At 42.7% G+C, this 20,114-nt stretch overlaps 1 protein-coding gene across 1 annotated transcript in view; it reads right to left on the reverse strand.

Moving 5' to 3' along the window:
• SMYD3 (SET and MYND domain containing 3) overlaps window positions 1-20,114 on the reverse strand; it is a 716,195-nt gene that overhangs the window by 17,566 nt on the left and 678,515 nt on the right. The window contains exon 12 of the mRNA XM_055323766.1: window positions 6,552-6,660. Within this exon, the coding sequence (XP_055179741.1) occupies window positions 6,552-6,660 (109 nt within the window). The remainder of the gene's footprint in view (window positions 1-6,551; window positions 6,661-20,114) is intronic.

Here is a 20,114-nt window from a genome sequence, read left to right on the forward strand (position 1 = left end):
TAAAAACCTCAACGGATGGGGTTTAAAGAGCTTCTGGGGTGGTGAACACATGGAGATCTAAGAAGACTGGTGAGCTCTAAGAGAGGATGGAAGCTTTGTGCCATTTCCTTAGATTGTGCCCTATGCCTCTCTTCTATCTAGTTGTTCCTGATTTATAGCCTTTTACAATAGATTAGTGATCTAGTATGCAAAATGTTCTTCTGACTTCTGTGAACCACCCTAGCACATTAATTGATCCTAAAGAAGGGGTCCTTGGAATCTCCAATCTGTACACCTGGTCAGTCAGAAGCACAGGTGACAGCCTGGGCTTGCCATCAGCATCCGCAGTGGAGAGTAGTCTCATGGGGCTGAGCCATTTACCTGCTGGGTCTGATGCTATCTCTGGATAGACAGTGTCAGAATTGAACTGAATCATAGGACACCCACCTGGTGTCCAAGAATTGCTTGTTGGTAGGGGAAAACCCTTGCCACACATTGGAATTGGGGAGATCAGAGCCTTACACTGCTAGTGAATGGTCAGTAAAGGCCCAGACAGGATCTGCCACTAGCCATAGACATAGTATATATATGTATTAGCTCAAAGAACAGGACCAGAGTGAGGCTTTTAAAGATCTCAATTCATTACAAAATCTATTCATTCAAGTACGTCTTTAATAGAGTGTGCTGTGTTTGGGGCATGTGTTAGGTGGTACCAGGAGACAAAAGGTATGTAAGTCAGGGCCTCTTGTGGAATTCCCACTCAATATGGAAAAACAGAACATGCCCATGTGAAATGCCGAGTTAGAGAACATAATTGTTCAACAGTGGAAACACCATATAACCCCAAGCTTCAACAAGTGTTGATGGGACCAGATAGTGGGAGAATGATCAGAACGACGATTCTTGTAACAATAATAATTCCTTATAGTCTCAAAATACTTAGGACTTAGCAAAATATTCTCACACACTACCTCATTTACTCCTCAAAACCACTCTATGGGGTGGGGATTATGTTCATTTTAAAAATAAGAAAGTTCTATTAAGAGGGATTAAGAGACTTGCTTCAAGTCATGGCACTTGCAGGTGACACTCTTCACTCTAAACCTGAGTACTCCCTCTACCATGCAACACTGCCAGGCACATGGCATAGACAGTGACTTCCAGAGCCAAACAGGAACTTTGGGGATGCTTTAACTGCAGCAAGGGCAGACTTGCTGATGCTGTTCTAAGAATTTTTCATTTGCAGCTATGAGGGTCCATACTGGAGCTTACCCCTTCAGTACCAGGAGGAGGAGATGCTAAAACAGTTAACAAAGGAAGCTTCTGGAGGTGAGGTCACATGGTAAGAAGACCATGAGGAAGGCAGCATAGAACTGGACCTGAGGGGTATAGGAGGGCAGAAAGTGTGTCACGGGGCGGGCTGGTGATGACCACAGTGACCACCCAGCCTGAGTGATCCCCTAAATTCACATCTAGATGTCTGTCTGGGTTCCTGCCTTTGCAGCTGGGATTAGATGCCTCCTTCAAGAGTTCTGCACACAGAGGTGATAAAAAAGCCTCACACAATGAAGGACATGATCCAAATCTCTCCTGATGTCTCCCCCACCTTCTCCTGAGCTGGCATCAGGAGCTCAGGTGATTCACAGGGATTTCTGCTCACTGAGTCTTACTAGAGGGTCTCATCTCCTTAACTGGGCCAGTTTAGAGGAAAAGCAGAGAGGCCAGGATTCCAGCCTGTATTTAATGACTTGGTCACATGTTGCCTCCTGCACTAAACTTGGAAGGACGACACTGGGCCTTCTTCAGATCAATAGAAGAATTTAATCCACACACGTTTAATTAAACTGAACAAACCAGACTTCAGTATGACTTTGGACAGGCTCTCAAATGTCTCCATGCCTTAGCTCCTTCCATTTCAAATGGGAATGAAAATATCTGCTCCACTGACCTCATTTGTTATGAGGACCACAAAGATCATGTACATATGAACAGTATTTTTAAAAAAGATTTATTTATTTATTTTAGAGAGTGAGGGAAGGGGGAGAGAGGGGTAAAGGGAGAGAGAGAGAATCTTAAGCAGATTCTATGCTGAGCATGGAACTGATGCAGGTCTCAAGCTCACCACCCTGAGATCATGACCCGAGCTGAAACCAAGAGCCAGATGCTTAACTAACTGAGCCACCCAGGTGCCCTTACATATGAGCAGTATTAATGCTTTCTAGTCCTCTAGAAATATAAAGGATTAGTTTGATCACTTATAAAACAACTTGTAGGTGACCTGGGTTGGGGACATCAAACACTTGGGAAATTTGCCCCACATTATTTTTCTGTCAAAACTTGTACATGGTAGACCTTCTCAGTGAGTATTTCTGCCTAACTGACCCAACCAGCTGACAGCTATTAGACCAGTAAAGGAAAGGTTTATCTGAGATTGCAAGAGATTGTGAGGTGCTCCTCCATCAGTCTGGGTACAGCTGTCAGACAAGGTAAAAAGAACAGGAAGACCCATGTGCCTTTGGGAATTTCAGTGTTCTTCCTGTTTTCCATGGGCCTCTTTCTTTCTTTTCTTCCTTACCTTTCCTTTCCTCTCCTCTCCTCCTTGATTTTATTTATTTGTTCATGAGAGACACACACAGAGAGAGATGCAGAGACATAGGCAGAAGAAGAAGCAGGCTCCCTGCGGGGCTCCTGATGTGGGACTCTATCCCAGGACCCCGAGATCACAAACAGAGCCAAAGGCAGATGCTCAACCACTGAGTCACCCAGGTGCCCCTCCATGGGCTTATTTCAATTAAAGATCAGGAAAGGGAACATGGCTATCATTAAGAAAAACCCCAAAACCAGCACTAGACAATTTCATTTTTTAGAATCCCTTAGGCATTTGTTACTTTCCTCCTCTAACAATGGGTAGCTGTGCCTGTCATGGGGCCAGCCAGCCCCTGGGTATCCCCTGAGAACCTGGATGGAGGGCCAGGATCTCTCCACTGTAGCCCTTCTGCAGACAAGGGGCCCATAGCCCAGGGGGATCCTGTTCAACATCCGGTACTCCGTGGGAAACCACATACAACAGGGCTCCCTGAGACCTGCCAACACCTGGACCAGGTAAGCATGTCTGTTCTCCGTCTATAAGCTACGGTTGGGTGAGAAGGGGCTCTGCTGGGGTAGCAAGGCCAGAGCAGCAGGGAGCCCTGGCTCCCAGGGGCATGGGAGGCTCACTGAGAGTAAACATCACTCTTTACTGTATTCTAAGGCAGACCCAGTTCTCCTATTTAGTTTCTCTGCACTTGCACTTACTGCTACAGTCATACTGACCTCCCCTCCTCCTCCCTCCAACAAGGAATACCTCCTAAGTTCCAAGTTTTTGTATGGCACTGAGCTGGTTACAAAGACAACCACAAAGACCTCACAGTCTCCTGGGCATTAGGTATTCCTACTGTAAGACACCCCGTCTTATGGCTTTATTGTGAGTCCCAGATATCATGCTTTAAAAAAAAATTGAAGGTTTGTGGCAACCCTGTGTCAAGCAAGACTGTGGGCACCATTTTCCAACAGCATTTGGTCACTTCATGTCTGTGTCACATTTCGGTAATTCTCACAATATTTCAACTTTTTCATCATTATTGTGTTTGTCGTGGTGATCTGTGATCTTTGAAGTTCACCATAGTAATTGTTTTGGGGCATCAAGTACCATGCCCATATAAGACACATATAATATAATACATCTATTATTATATATAATAAACAAACATTATGTGTGTTCTGATTGCTCCACCAACTGGCCAGTCACCACCACTCCTCCTTGGGCCTCCCTGCTCCCTGAGACATGGTATTGAAAATTAGGAATCCTTCAATAGCCCCTGTGTGTTCAAGTGAAAGGAAGTGTCACATGTCTCTCATTTTAAATCAAAACCAAAAATTGTTAAGCTGAGTGAGGAAGGCATGTTGAAATGTGGAGGTTGAAAAAGCTAGGCCTCTTGTACTGAACAGTAAGCCAAGCTGTGAATAGAAAGGGAAAGTTTTTGAAGGAGATTACAAATGTTTTTCTATTGATCACACACATGATAAGAAAGTGAAATGGCCTTACTGCTAATACAGAGAAAGTTCCAGTGGTCTGGATAGAAGATTGAGTAGATGCAACATTCCCTCAGGCCATGAAGATGGTTACACTGAACATCGGATTTTTCAATTCAGACAAAACAGCCTTAAACTGGAGGAAGATGCCATCCAGAACTTTCACAGCTAGAGAAGTCAATGCCTGGTTTCAAACCTTCAAAGCACAGGCTGACTCTCATTAGGTATTAATGCAGCTGGTGACTTTAAGTTCTGACCTACTACGTAAGGAAAAAAAAAAAAAGAAGAAGATTCCTTTCAAAACATTACTATTCATTGATAATAGGCCTGGGCACCCAAGAGCTCTGATGGAGATGGACAGTGAGATTAGTGTTGTTTTCATGCCCCACAACATAACATCCATTCTAAGCTCATGGATCATAGTGTAATTTCCACTTTCAAGTCTTATTATTGAAGAAATACATTTCATTAAACTATAGCTGCCATAAATAGTGATTCCTCTGATGGATCTGGGCAACGGAAATCAAAAACCTCCTGGAAAGGATTCACCTTTCTATTCCATCTACCCTTGATGCCATTGGGAATATTTGTGATTCATGGGAAGAGGCCAAAATATCAAAATTAACAGGAGTTTGGAGGTAGCTGATTCCAACCCTCACAGATGACTTTAAAGGGTTCAAGACCTAAAGAAGGGAAGTCACTGCAGATGGGGTGGGAAGAGCAGGAGAACTAGGATTGGAAGTGGAGCCAGAGGATGGGACTGATTGGCCACAATCTCATGATAAAACCTGAATGGATGAGTAAAGAAAGTGGTTTCTTGACATGGAATCTACTCCTAGTGAGGATGCTGTGGAGATCATTGAAATGACAGTGAAGGGGATCCCTGGGTGGCGCAGCGGTTTAGCGCCTGCCTTTGGCCCAGGGCGCGATCCTGGAGACCCGGGATCGAATCCCACGTCAGGCTCCCGGTGCATGGAGCCTGCTTCTCCCTCTGCCTGTGTCTCTGCCTCTCTCTCTCTCACTGTGTGCCTATCATAAATAAATAAAAATTAAAAAAAATTTTTTTTGAAATGACAGTGAAAGATTTAGAATATTCCAGAAACAGAGTTGAGATGATGGACTCCAATTATGGAAGAAGTTAGTTCTACCTTGGATCCGATGCTATCACACAGCATCACACGCTACAAAGAAATCCTTCATGAAAGGAATGAGGCAATGAATGTCCATCAATGAGCCAAATGTCATTGTTGTCTTTTTTTAAGAAGTTGCCATGGCCACTCCAACCTTTAGCACCCACCACCCTGAACAGTCTGCAGTCACCAACACAGAGACAACATCCTCCAGAAGCAAAAAGATTACAACACGCTGAAAGCTCAGGTGACGGTTAGCATTTCTTAGCAATAAAGTATTTTTAAATTAAGAAATGTATATTTTCTCTTTTGACATAATGCTGTTACACACTTCATAGACTAGAGTATCATGTAAACATAATTTTTATATACATTGGGAAACCAAAAAATTCACTGGACTCTCTCTATTGCGATACAGGCTTTATGGCAGTGCTTTAGAAGGAAGCCCACAGTACCTCTGAGCTGTGTCTGTACCATGTGATGAATGCTCTGCTGGCAGGGTGGGCACATTGGGGGTACTGGGAGAAAACCACATTTCAGCTGGGCCTTAAGGACCAGTAGAGTTCTGGCAGGCCCAGGGTGGGGTGGGTGGGATTGGCATTTAAGGCAGAGGAAATGTCTTGATGAGGACCTAAGTGTGACCAGTTCAAGGTCCTGGGTAATCGTGGGTGGCTCAGTGTGCACTGGCCGTGTGGAGAGACAAGGAAGGCTAGAAGGGGGTACAGGGTGCAAGGGTGGACGGCAGATAGGTGGTCAGGAGGCTGGGATGAGAGATGGGGATTAGGGACTATATTCTGTGGGGGATGGGTGAGGGGGTGTGGAAGGCAAGGACCTGCTCCCCTGGAGTAAGGCACAGCTGTAGTGATGTCCTGAAGGCTAGTGATGGTTATACTGTCTTGATTTTTATGAACTGGTCAATTTTACATGGGTAGTTTGAGATCAGCCATGGTGCATGTGTTCAGACCACAGAAAACAAGCAAACATTACAAATCAGGTCTTTTCAGAGAGCTGGTCATTAAACATTTATGGGCATGTGCATGTGTGCAAACATGTGCACATATGTGTGCATGCAGACACATGCATGTGCATAAAGTTGCTAAAAATCACAAGGAAGCAGCCTAGCAACAGGCAGAAATGGTTCTGCCTGCAGAAGGACATGAGGGCCTTGGGTGGCTCAGCAGTTGAGTGTTTGCCTTTGGCTCAAGGCGTGATCCTGGAGTCCCAGGATCGAGTCCCACATTGGGCTCCCTGCAGGGAGCCCGCTTCTCCCTCTGCCTGTGTCTCTGCCTCCTCTGTGTGTCTCTCATGAATAAAATAATAAAATCTTAAAAAAAAAAAAAAAAGAAGGACACAAGGTCTTGGCACACTCACCAGTCTGAGATTCTTCATCGCCTGAGGGAACATGCCTTGGTGCAACTGCAGTTTGCCCACCTTCATTACCTGCACCCCTCTGACGGGATGGCTTCCGGGGAAGAAAATCCTGGAAGAAACCAAACAGTAAACAATGTCAGCAGCTCTCACCTTTGCAGTTGGCATTCCAACAGGAGACCATGAAAGTGGGGGCCGGCTCTGGCTGGAGGTGTCCAGAGCTACCGAGAGGAAGTCAGCTGTGTGGTCGGGAAGGGGCAACAGGCTCCCACAGTGTCCTCTGGGCAAGGAACGAAATGACAGCACTGGAATGTCTCTCTACTAAACACCAGAGAAGGGAGACAAGGTTGGACCTCTGTGTTTCTGTCTGGGTTTGGGGTGGAGAGACCTGGTGCTGATCTTACCTACAGCCTTCCTGTGAAACTCCAGCACCTAGAACAGCCTTGGAACAGAGACGGCCACTCAAGACATACTGAGTTAATGAGTGAAGTATTTGCGATGCCCACAGAGATACTACTATGCCCTCCTTTTAACCTCCAAGCCCTTGGAGTTCACTGTGGCCCATCTTTTGTACAGGACCTGTGTATTTATCATCTCACTGGATTAGGGATGGCCCCCTAATTTAATTCTGGCCTCCCATCTGTGTTGGCCATAATGAATACAAGCTTGGCGTCTTTCCCACATGTAACAGAACAGAAAAGGGTGTTGTAATAGACCTAAGAATGAAAACTCAGGGCTGGGAATCCCTGGGTGGCTCAGTGGTTTGGTGCCTGCCTTTGGCCCAGGGTGTGATCCTGGAGTCCCAGGATCAAGTCCCACGTCAGGCTCCCTGCATGGAGTCTGCTTCTCCCTCTACCTGTGTCTCTGCCTCTCTCTCTCTCTCTCATGAATAAATAAATAAAAATCTTTAAAAAAAAACAAAAAAACCCCTCAGGGCTATGCTCCAGACCTGATGATATAGCTTCAGTGTGATTCAATAAGAATTATATCTGATTTGGTAAAATGTGGACAGTTTGGCTGCTTTTGCCCCCCCCGCCCCCCCCCCCGGCACCTGCGCCTTGTCCTCTATTCTTAGAGTCGACCAAATTCCTGTTGTATGTGCAGGATTGTTCCTGGGGCCCGGGGCTGTACAGATATGAGCTTTCCCCTCAAGGCCCCACAACCCACCAGACACAAGACCAGCATTCAAACTACAGTTACAAAACATGATAGGAGAGGGCATGATTCAGTGCCCAGATGAGGCCTATCTTGGTACGTGGTACCGGTCGGTGCAAGTGGTTGAATTGCATCTGGAGAACATTACGAGAATTATGAAGAGAGAGAGGTGACTGGCAGTTGGTTGGACCAGGAGGGCTTCCTGGAGGAAGGAAATAGGATGTACAATGGCTCCAAAAGGTGAGCTTGGCTGAATGGGGAGAAGGGGAGTGTGTTCAAACTGCCAGCACAAACAGGGGCGTGCTCCAAATGCTGCTGGTCCAGAGACCACAGGCTCTGCCCTAAGAGTCATGACTCACATGGGGCTTGCCACGTGCCAAGTGCTGCTGGGACTGTTTCTCACTTCTGAACTCATGGAACCACATTTAAGCTCTACTGTGTAATAGAGAGGAGGTAGGTTTACCAGGAGACACATATATTCTCTTGTACGTGTACACATGTCTACAAACCATTCCCTCTCCCTGAACCTCAACTCTTCCCACATGAAATGTGATATAGGAACCCTTTCCATTCGTGCTCTTCAGAAAGCGGAAAACAGTACTTGAGAGGGAGGTATTTCCATCAATAGAAGGTTGGCCAGGCTTCTTTTAAAGAACTGTGGAGGGAGGGGGGACGGGAGAAACAAAGAGACACCTGGGTCTTGTATTTTTCTTCATCTCTTGAACATGCCAGGAGATCAATCACTTTACCCCTCACCTCCAACAAAATGAACATCATTATCTACCTGCATGGAAAAGATTTTAAGATCCCCAGACAAAAGGCTCAAGTGCAGGACACCATTATCAGGAGGTAATCACCTGGACACTTTCATCCAAAAGCACACCTGGATTTAGGATTTTATTTTATTGCTATGAATGTGGAATAATTAAATTTAAAGGCCAAAAAGTAATTTTATACTAAAAATCATTCCACTAAATGGCTGTCTGTCATGTCAGTTAGCAGAAGGAAAGAAAATCTTTGGTTTGGTGCCGGGAGAGAAAGTGGTGCGTAATTATGCCCTGACAGGTACCTGCTCTGGTTGCTTAAATATATTAAAAAAACAAAGTGAAGTTTAGTCGGAAGAGGATGAGGGGTACTTCCACAGAAATATTTAAGGAGCAGTGTTACAGCTCCAGCGAGCACCCACTGTGTGCAGGATTATTTCTAGAGGCCTCTTGGCTGCCATGCAGAATGAGAATCATGATTACTTGCTGGAGTCACACCCAGAGGAACATTGATGAAGCTCACTCCTGCTGGGAGAAGTTCCCCAGCAAGGGCATGTGGGACAGTACTAAGGACAGAGGAGGGCCTGCAGGCTGGCTTCAATCATGGCACTGCCAAAAAGGAAGGCCAGCTAAGAGCCTGACCCAGAAATGGTGTTGGGGAGCCTGGGAGTGCAGGGACCAGTGCAGGGGTCTGAGTGGGAAGAAGGGAAGGGGCACCTACGAGATGCCACGTTCTGTGCCCAGTGAGCTAGGGAATGAGATGTCCCTGTCCTGGCTGGGACACAGTCTAGTTGCAGAAGTGAGGCCGATGAAATCGTGATGCAGAGAGGAGTGGGAGAGCTGCCACGGCACAGATGTGGGGCTCCAGAAGCAGCAGAGCCCTCGGGGACCAGGGGAGGGTTCTCAGAGCTGGTCCAGGCTGGAACGGTCTGTGGGCTCCTGGGACAGGCAAGTGGGGTGTGGGAAGACAGAGGCAGCTCAGGTGATCATTCAGGAGGCAGAATATGAAGGGCCAGGGAGCACACTGGTCTGGCCACACAGAGGGTGGGATGGGACGGGACAGGACAGCAGCTTCAGGCCAGGCTGCACAGAGACAGAAATGCAAAGCCAGGAAGCTCAGACTTCTCCTTGTCAGCAGCTAGGCACTCCTCTATGGGGCTGTGAATATTTTCATCAGAATGGGAAACAGAAAATTCAAGAAGAGATACAAGAGGAAGACACACTTGAAGCTGGATGGGATGGTATAAGGAGGAAGGAAAAGAAAGATACAGCTGGTGGAACAGGGTCTGGAGGCTTGCTAGGGTCCAGCAGAGCTGGAGCTGACTGCAAGACTCAGAAATGCTGCTCCAGAAATACAAGCAAAGTATACAGGGACAAAATCATTCTATAGGCCTTCTATTGTTGGAGTGTTATAAATTCCCTTTCTGTAGGCACTGTGCCAGCGATCACAGGTTCCAGAATCCTGGGCCCGGGATGGAAAAGTTGCGGCACACATCCTAGCTTTAACTCAGACCCACAAGCACCAAGATTCTGCTGCCCTACCTTGTGAAGAGGCTGAGAGTCAGCAAAGTGGAATGGCTCTTAAAGCTAAAAGGCTATAGAGAAGCCCTGGTGGCAGGACCCATACTGCTGGCCATGCTGTTTCCCTACATGATGTAATTACCAATTACATTGCTTCACTACAGGTAGCAGGTCTGGCACTGAAAGCAGGAAAAAACATTTATTGTTGGGGATGATTTTTTCTAGAACTGATGTAAAAGACATTACTGAATTTAAAAGAAGAGCTTAACTCGCCTATATAAACTGTATTTCAGAGTAACCAAATAGATCAAAGATGATGGAAAATTTTATAATGGAGGATTATGTTGTTACCATCAAAACCCACTGATCAATGTTAGCATCCCTACAGTGTAAAAATCACATATCTTGTGCTATCTGATATAATGCAACAGGAATTCTTCTGCACTACTTATAAAGCATCTTTGCCAAAAACAAACAAAACTGAATTTCATCAAGCCCATACAGTTAAATTCTATTACGTAGGAAAAATAAGTGATAGAGGATCAAACAAAAGCAACCAGCTAAATCTGAGATAAGAGAAATTCTACAGGACTTTGACACAGAATTTCAACAGGTCGATAGCATGAAAAGAAAAAGCTGGCAGGAGAGGAGAACACTCTAGATTAAAAGAGACTCAAAAGACACACCAACCAAATATAACATATAGACCTTGTGCATCTGAACTCAGACAAAACAATCATAAAAAGGCATTTCTGGGAATTCTAGGAAATCTGAACATGAAATGGCATTGTTGGCCGATAAGAGAATGCCTGCGTTTTTCCGAGATACAAGCTAAAGTATGAATGGATAAAATAATGTAATGTCTGAGATTTGATTCAAATTTCTTTAGTAGAATTTCTCCTTCCAGCAATGGTGGATTAGCTTGTTTCAGACCAAACTCTTTGCTAAAAAAAGAGAAGTTAGGCAAAATATACAAAAAATTTGTTTAAAGGTATCACAGACCCACTAAGGCAGAGGGATTGTAAAGAGTCAAAACTGCAGAAACAACAGAAGCTGAAGGAGGTGATCCTTACCTTTGTTGCTACTTTTCCTTTGCTGAATTGAAAGAGGCAGACAGGCTCAATAGCTGAGCAGAGGTTTGGGCAGTCTCACAGACATGGACACAGAACTTGGAGCTTAGAGTGCAACAAGAATGGAAAGGAGCCCTGGAAAACATTCTTGGCTTTCATTTGTGACCCCGCAAAGGGCTACAGCGGAAGTTAAGTAAGCCAGAAAGACACCAGCTCTCACAAAGACTCAATCTGTTCAAACCCTGAATGGATGAAGGTGATCTGTTCCTACAGACTGCCAGAAGCAAAGGTAAATCCTCCTTGAAGATGTCATCTTGAACCTACAATTATCCCTTCCAATTCTCCTAGACAATGTCCTGTAGCCAGTGAAATTATAATCAGGCATACAAAAAGGGAAGGACTGTCTGAAAACCAAGAGAAGAAAACCCACAGACAATGAGACAGACCAAGGGTACTCAAATATTTAGGTCTTTAAAATAAATGTAACCAAAGGGGGGGGGGCAAGAAATAAAACAAGTTTTGCAAAATTTTGATAATTATTGAATTGGGACAATGGATATAAGAAGGTTCATTATATTATTCTATTTTGGTGCTTGTTTGAAATTTTTCATAATAAAAACAGGACACTGGGTTTTACTTTTTCACTTTCAGGAATGATGGACTCTGGCAGATAACTGCCCTCATTTCAAAAAAATTGGGATTTTTAATGACTTCTAAGCCTCGTTTAGATATTACCTTTTTTTAAATTTTTATTTATTTATGATAGTCACACAGAGGGGGGGGGCAGAGACACAGGCAGAGGGAGAAGCAGGCTCCATGCACCGGGAGCCCGACGTGGGATTCGATCCTGGGCCTCCAGGATCGCGCCCTGGGCCAAAGGCAGGCGCTAAACCGCTGTGCCACCCAGGGATCCCTAAGCCTCGTTTAGAAATGGCATGGAAACTCATGGGGGACCAAGCAGGAATGAAAAGGCAGATGGAGTCATGTGATGTTCCTCAGGCTCGGCTTAAGTTAAACCAGCTGCTGTCTGAAAGTTATTCACGTTTTTGTGGTAGGGTAGCTTTATTTGTAATATGATATACTTTTGTTGTTTAGGTTTTTTTTTTTTAATAAAGATCCTAACATTGAGAAGTGAAACCACAGTAAGAAAGGATAGACCATACTGTCCTAGAAATTGCTTCAAAACAAGAACTCTATCCTACTATGACCTTAATTAATTACCCAGTTAGTCCAGAGAAGTGCTCTTCTCCAAAGGGGGGTGATGAATCCTTGCCTCTCCATCACCTCTACTATTTGGCTCTGCTGGCAACAGGAAGATCAGAGCCATGAATTCTCACTTGTTTCCAAAAAAGGGTGATCCTGGATTCTGGCCTCAACTGAACTCTCACCTCCTTGTTTTGTCTGTGATATGTGTTGCTGGCCCCACATGGCTGACAGGTGGATCTGCCACACACCCCCAGCACTTATCCCTCGAGTGTGAGAAAATAAAATTCACGTGCCTCTTATAATTCTACCTCATATCACAAGAGCATTTTATAACATTACAATGAGATTTTGTCTTACTGCAATTAGATTTTTCTTGGGTTTATTTTTTCTCACAAAATGAGTAAGCAGAATGATCTCCTTACACAAATATTGTATTTCTACTCCTCTTAATTTCCACTAAATAGAGGTCCTCCACCCAAAAGTCAGGACTTAAAAAAAAAAAGATTTTATTTATTCATGAGACAGAGAGAGAGAGAGAGAGAGAGAGAGAGAGAGAGAGACAAGAGAGAGAGACACACACATATACACATAGGCAGAGGGAGAAGCAGGCGCCCTGTGGGGAGCTCGATTCAGGACTTGATCCCAGGACTCTGGGATCACGCCCTGAGCTAAAGGGCGTTCAACCACTGAGCCACCCAGGCATCCCAAGGCAGGACTTTCTTACTCTTAGAAGTTTAACAATTTATAGTTGTTTGTACATGGCCTATTGTTAGAGTCTCTAAATCAGAGGAAAAAAAGAGCTTTCTGTTTATTTTAAATTTTTATGTAATTTGGGCTGAGAAGCCGAGGTTTCACAGTAGATAAATTCAAATGAAGGAGTTAGGATATTTACGTTCAAGAACTGCTTCTTCCAAGTAGTTAGCTGACTGACCACTTCACATCACAATTAACCTGATGCTAAGATAAGAAGCAGGAGAACGTTTAGAAATGTTCACAATGATGTATAAATACAAGCTAGTTATCATTAAATGGCCAGTGCTAGCGAACACAGGGTAATGAGATGTAATGCACTGTTACATTCACATTGAGATAAATGATGGTGAAAAAAAACTGCCTGATTTTATTGCAAAGTTAAAAAAAAATAGCCCGATAGTATAAAAAATATTTCCAACAGCCAAAGGGCCCACTTGGATCACCTATGTATGTCTACCTATTGTTTTTTTAAATGCAAACTGAATGTATAGTAATGCAAAGAGAAGCCTGGCTGGGACAGTGGTAGAGGAGAAGATCCTGGATGAGTGGCAAGGAGCTGCCTTCTGTTGAATGCTTATGTTGTAGATGGGGCTGAATTCTGAACCACAAAGTGTGTGTTTTCAAAAGTGAACCCTGAAGAGATTACCCCTATTGTATTTGAAACTTTCAAATGATGTTTAACTCTTTTCATTTAATGCTGGATTTGTGCACACTTTTCTCACTCACATGCTAGACCTGCTCACAAGCCGCCTGGACCCCTGGCCATTTGGCTAGTGGAAGGGAGCCCTTGCGGTGCTGCCCATGGAGCCCACACTGCGTGTAGCACCTTACGAAGGGCTGGTTAGAGCCCTCCAGACAGGCAGGGCAGTAATTCCATTGTATGCAGTTTCCTTTATGCTAGTAAGGGTGACAGTGCTGTTCTTTGCCTGGTTTTTGCCCATTTTGTGTCTTGTAGTACTTTTTTTTAGGGGGTGAAACATTTAACAATATTTTGAAGTATTTCAAAGAGGCTGGCGAGCATGGCTGAATTACACTGTAACTGTAATTTAGTTATTAAGCCCTTAAGAAACTATGGCAGTGAGATTTTCATTACAGAAGTCACACTTGTTCTGCATAAGGTCTACTGATACATTTAAAGTGGGCAATAAAACATCTCTAAAGTTCTGGATGTATACTCTAAAGCCCGAGTTTTGAATACATGGAGGTTCATGTCATTCTGAGATCATTTCCCAGGAAGAAACTTGTGAGCAGAAATGTTAAAACTTCTTTTCTTTTCTAAAATTTTATTCATTCATAAGAGATACAAAGAGAGAGAAAGAGAAAGAGAGAGAGAGAGAGAGAGAGAGGCAGAGACACAGGCAGAGGGAGAAGCAGGCTCCATTCACGAGCCAGATGTGGGACTCAATCCTGGGACTCCAGAATCATGCCTTGAACTGAAGGCAGATGCTCAACTGCTGAGCCACCCAGGCGTCCCTAAAACTTATTTTCATAAACTGATTGGTTTGAGCCTGTTAGTTCAAATGTATGAAAATTAGTTTCCATGCTATTTTTGATAGCATGGCAAGCTCAGTAGCCACATAGATTCTCTCATTGAAAACAATGTAAAATGTGAGGTAAGATAGGTTAAGATATTTTTAATATTTAATTAATCAATCAATTTGAGAGAGAGAATGAGCACATGTGCACGAGTTGCAGGGAGGAGCAGAAGGAGAGAAAGAGAGAGAGAGAGAGAGAGAGAGAGAGAGAGAGAAGTAGACTCCCCTCTGAGCAGTGAGCCCAGTGCAGGGTTCAATCCCAGGACTCTGGGATTATGACCTGAGTGGAAGGCAGATGCTTAACTGAATGAGCCACCCAGGTGCCCCACAAGATAAGATATATTTAAAGGTAATAAAATGCTGCCAAGATAGTAAAGAATTGTCAGGCCTCTGTCAGGCCATCTAAGTGAAGAGGAACCTCTGAGAAGTAAGTAGAATGGTGAAACTGTGTATGCTGGTATGCTAGAGCCTCTGGCTTCACCTGTTTTTTTGGAGCCTGGGGGCATAAGACTAAACCCAGTGTCTACCTAACATTGCAGGGTCTAACAGAATCCTCCCTTCTTGCCAATAACAGGAGACAGACTACATTCAAAAGAGTCATAATAAGGCCAAGAGAATGTCAGAAGCCAGTAGAAAAATATCTCCAATGTGCCTAGCACAAAAAGTTCCTAGTCTAGTATTTTATATCCTCAAAAATATCTTTTACAAATCTGAGCATATAAGTAAAGGGGTCATGGTTATTTTTTGAAGTGAAGAAATTGTTCTAAAATTGAATGTGGCAATGGCTGTACATATCTTTGGATATAATGAGTTGTATGCTTTTGATAGGTAAATTGTTTGGTTTGATGAATTATATTTCAATAAACTATTAAAAAAAGAATGAGACATTAGCACAACTCCCCACAAATAAAATACTGAGGTATAAAATCTAACAAAATATGTAAAAGGTCTATATAAGGAAAACGGAAATCTCTGATGAATGAAATCAAAGAACTAAATAAATGGAGAAGTATTCCAAATGTGTTGATAAGAAGACTCAATATTGTCAAGACGTCAGTTTGTCCAAACTTGGTCTATAGATTCAATACCATCCCAATCAAAATCCCAGCAAGGTATTTTGTGGATGTCAGTAAACGGATTCTAAGTTTATATGGAGGCAAAAAGACCCAGAATACCCAACATGATACTGTAGAACAAAGCTGGAGGAATTGATGTACCCAACTTCAAGACTTACTATAAAGCTATAGTAATCAAGATAGTGTGGTATTGATGAAAGAATAAGCAGATCAACGGAACAGAATAGGGAGCTCTGAAAGACCCACATAAATGCAGTCGACTGATCTTTGACGAAGGAGCAAAGGTAACACAATGGAGCAAAGATAGGTGTTTTCAACAAATAGTGCTGAAGCAACCAAACATCCACATTGCAAAAAAAATGAATGCAGACCCAGGTCTTATGCCCTTCACAAAAATGAACTCCAAATGGATCATAGATCTAGATGTAAAATGCAAGCCACTAAACTGCTAGAAGAAAGCCCAGGGTAAAAAAAAGGTGATGCCTTTTTAGATACGACACCAAAGACATGATCCGGGAAAGAAATAACTGATAAGCCAGAAAATCGAAAGCCTCTGCTCTGCAAAAGAATGTCAAGGGGATGGGAAGGTAAGCCACAGATTGAGAGAAAATATTTACAAAAGGGACATCTGATAAAGGATTGTTTATCTTAAAAATACAAAGAACTCTTAAAACTCAACACCAATAATGAAAAACTGAAAAAATGGGCCAAAAACCAGAACAGACATCTCATCAAAGAAGAGATACAGATAGCAAATAAGCATATGAAAAGATGCTTCCATGAAATGTCAATCAGAGAAATGCAAATAAAAACATTGAGATACCATTACATACGTACTAAAACAGCCAAAATCCGGGAACACTGACACTACCAAATGCTGACAACGACGTGCAACAAGAGGAACTCTCCTTCATTGCTGGTGGGGATGCAAAATGATGCAGCCACTTTGGAAGACAGTTTGGTGGCTTCTTATAAAACTAAACATACTAAATAAACTAAACCATAGAATGTAGGAATCATGCTCTTTGGTATTTACCCAATGGGGTTGAAAACTTACGTTCACACAAACACAAACACACACACACACATATAAACTTATAGCAGCTTTATTCGTAACTGCCAAAACTTGGAAGCAACCAAGGTGTCCTTCAGTAGATGAATGGATACATAATACATAAACTGTGGTCTATCCAGACAATGGAATATTATTGAGTACTGAAAACAACCTGTTAAAGCCACGAAAAGACATTTATATGCATATCACTAAGGGAAAGAAGCCAATCTACACTTGCTACATTTCAATGGTGTGACATTCTGAAAAATGCAAAATTATGGAGACAATTAAAAAAAATCAGTGATTTCCAGGGGGTGGAGGGAAGGGATGAACAGGTGGAGAACAGAAGATTTTGGGGGTAGTGAAAATACTCTTTATGATACCATAATAATGCACATGTGTCAGTATACATTGACCACATGCATAAAACATATGACACTGAGGGTAAACCCGAATGTAAACTGCGGACTCTGGGTGATAATGATGTGTCAGTATTGTAACAAATGTCCCACTCTGGTGGGGAATGTGGATAATGCAGGAGGCTGTGCCTGTGTGGGGGTAGGGAATATATCCATTTAATTTTTCTGTGACCTTAAAACTGCTGTAAAACAAAACCAAAAAAAATCTTAATTAAAAAAAAAAGATGAAATAGAGACATTTTTGGAAAAATAAAAACAGAGTTTGTCACCAGAAGATCTTAACAAAAAGAATTTCTAAAAGATATACTTGTAATAGAAGGAAAGTGAGCCAAGATGGAAGGTCTAAGGTGCAAACAGGAATGTAGAACAAAGAGAATGCCTAATTTGGGCAAATCTAGGACTTCTGACAAAACAGTAATTTCGGGGGGATTAAAAATGTGGTAACAATAAAAATATATAGTAATAATAGCATACATGTCAGTAGTAAAGAGAACAGAAGTACTCTAAAGTCCTTCCGTAGCCAAGAAGAACATAAAGCAGTTATATGCACACTTACTTTATAACTGTTTATATAGTTCATGTATGATTTATTTACCCTTTGGAATGTATGATATATTTAACAATAAAATGTCTTAAAACCTGATTTATGCTCTGTTTTAATTCCCAGGTACAAAGCCAGTGTGTAAAAAACAATTAGGTTAATAGATAATTTAGGGATTTAATGATCTCCAAAGATTGAATGTTGAATCAAGAAGGGAACACTGGTTTATAAAATGTACATTCCTTACCCTTGTTTGGAGGGAAAAAATGATACTTATAAAAGATTAAAAACTCATAAAAAGCTGCATAATCTAGTTTTAAACAGATGAAATATAGTTTGCCATCAATAATCTTACCAAGCTGTGTGTCTGTATCTAACAACACTGTAAGTGTTGTTGTTGACATGTATTCCAGAAATGTGCCTGGTACTTTTATGAACTCAGATGATACAGATGCCAAGTACCAGAGAGTACAGGCCTTGAAGACATCCCAGGCTCTCAGAGCACAGGTGTTGGGAGGTGCTAGAATGCGGTGCTGGGAAGTAGAAATGTTCTCTCTCCTTTGGTGATTAAAAAAAAGTCTGTTGCGGCATAAAAGTTGGCACTGCTCAGATACAGCATCGTGAGAAAGTGAGTCTACAGCAAGGGTTGGCAAACTATGGTGCCAAGGCCAGATCCCACCTGTGGCATGTTTTCACAAATAGTTTCACTGGCACACAGCCACACCCATTCCTTTTATACTGTCGATGGCTGCTTTCATGACACATCAGCAGGACTGAATAGTTGATTGTATGGCTTGCAAAGCTTAACATACTTACTACCTAGGTTTTTATAGAAAGAGCTGGCTGACTCCTAGTCTACAGTAAAGGACCTACTAGAAGTAAGAGGCTGGAGAGAGGACTTCATGTAAAAAAATGCTCTAGAGTGGGCAACTATGAATATGTACTGGAAGTGTGACTGTGTAGTTAACTTTGTCACTAGTAACAATAATGATAATTATAATAAATACACTTAGAGCCTTTGTAACATACCAGGACCTGATCTGAGGACTCTACCTGCTTTAGCTCAATTTATTTTAAAACAACCATATGCCCATAAACTATGGTAAAGATGATATGAAGTGATCAGAGTTTTCTCTGAAAAAATCAGTATAAAACTGGACAACATTGCCAAAAGCAACCACCTCAGGGCATGAGAAATTGACTAAAGGCAGACAACAAATTGGGAAGCTTTCATTCTTTAAAAAAAAAAAACAAAAAAACCCAAAAAACAAACAAACAAACAAAAACCAGCTAGAGCTTAGGGTAAGAAAAGCAGGAGTACACAGCCTGCTTGCCTGGGGCTATTCTTATGCGCCATCCTCCGCATATCCTCAATGAGCCAGAGAAGAACAGAGGCAAGCTCTCCATAACATCCAGGTAACTAGAAAATCACATGTCCGTAAGGGAGCTGCAAGGAAGCCTGGATAAAGCATAAACCAAGGAGATGAGGCCTGGCTATAACTTTGAATGCACACACCTTCCCACACACAGCAGATGGGAGAAGGCTTTTACGTTAAAGATGTTTGTGCGACACTTCTGTCCTCATCCCTGGTTGACCACTACACTATGCAAGCACAGTGGAGACCTCTAGGGAGCTAGGGCTAAAACAGAAAAACCTGAGCAAAGACACCATTAATAAGGTGCATCGCATACTCCATAGCTGATATCAGGGCAAGTTAAAGAACAACCAGCAACAACCTTCAGAACAATAAAGCAGAATGTGGAGTCAATGTTATTTTAAATGTTCAGTTTTCAATTAAAAAAATTATTAGGCTTTGGTAGGGAGCGAAATGGCTCCCTAATAAAGTTATAATATAATCTGCACAGCCCGGGGATATGTCACCTTACACAGCAAAGCAAGCTCTGCAGATGTGATTAAGGTCATAAAACTTGACGGGGGAGAGTAGTCTAGGTGACCCAGGTGGGTACAATCTAACCACAAATCCCAATAAGTAGAGAACCATCCCAGCGGTGTCAGAGAAAGAGGTATGACGGTGAAAGCAGGGTCAGAGGAGCATTGCATAGGTAGATTTGAAGATTGACAAAGGGAACCATGAACCAAGGAATGTCAGCAGTCTCCAAAAGCTGGACAAGGTTAAGGAAAGAGGTTTTCCCATGAAGTTTCCAGGCAGGATCACAGCCCTATTGGCTCCTTGATTTTAGCCAGAGAGACCCATGTCGGGCTCCTAACCTATACAGAACTATAAGATAATCAATTTGTGTTGTTTGAAGCCACTGAGACTGTGATCATTTGTTACAGAAGCAAAAGAAAACTTGTCACACACGTAAGAGACAGGGTACCATATTTAGGAACACAGCTGTCAAAAGAAATGGACTCCTGGTGGGCTCTATTAGATTTAGAAAGAAAAATCATTAAAGCAACTATGATAAATATTTTCAAGGAATTAAATTACATTAAAAAAATTACAGGAA

The sequence above is a fragment of the Nyctereutes procyonoides genome, unplaced genomic scaffold, assembly GCF_905146905.1.
Source record: "Nyctereutes procyonoides isolate TBG_1078 unplaced genomic scaffold, NYPRO_anot_genome, whole genome shotgun sequence".
Classification (NCBI taxonomy): Eukaryota; Metazoa; Chordata; class Mammalia; order Carnivora; family Canidae; genus Nyctereutes; species Nyctereutes procyonoides.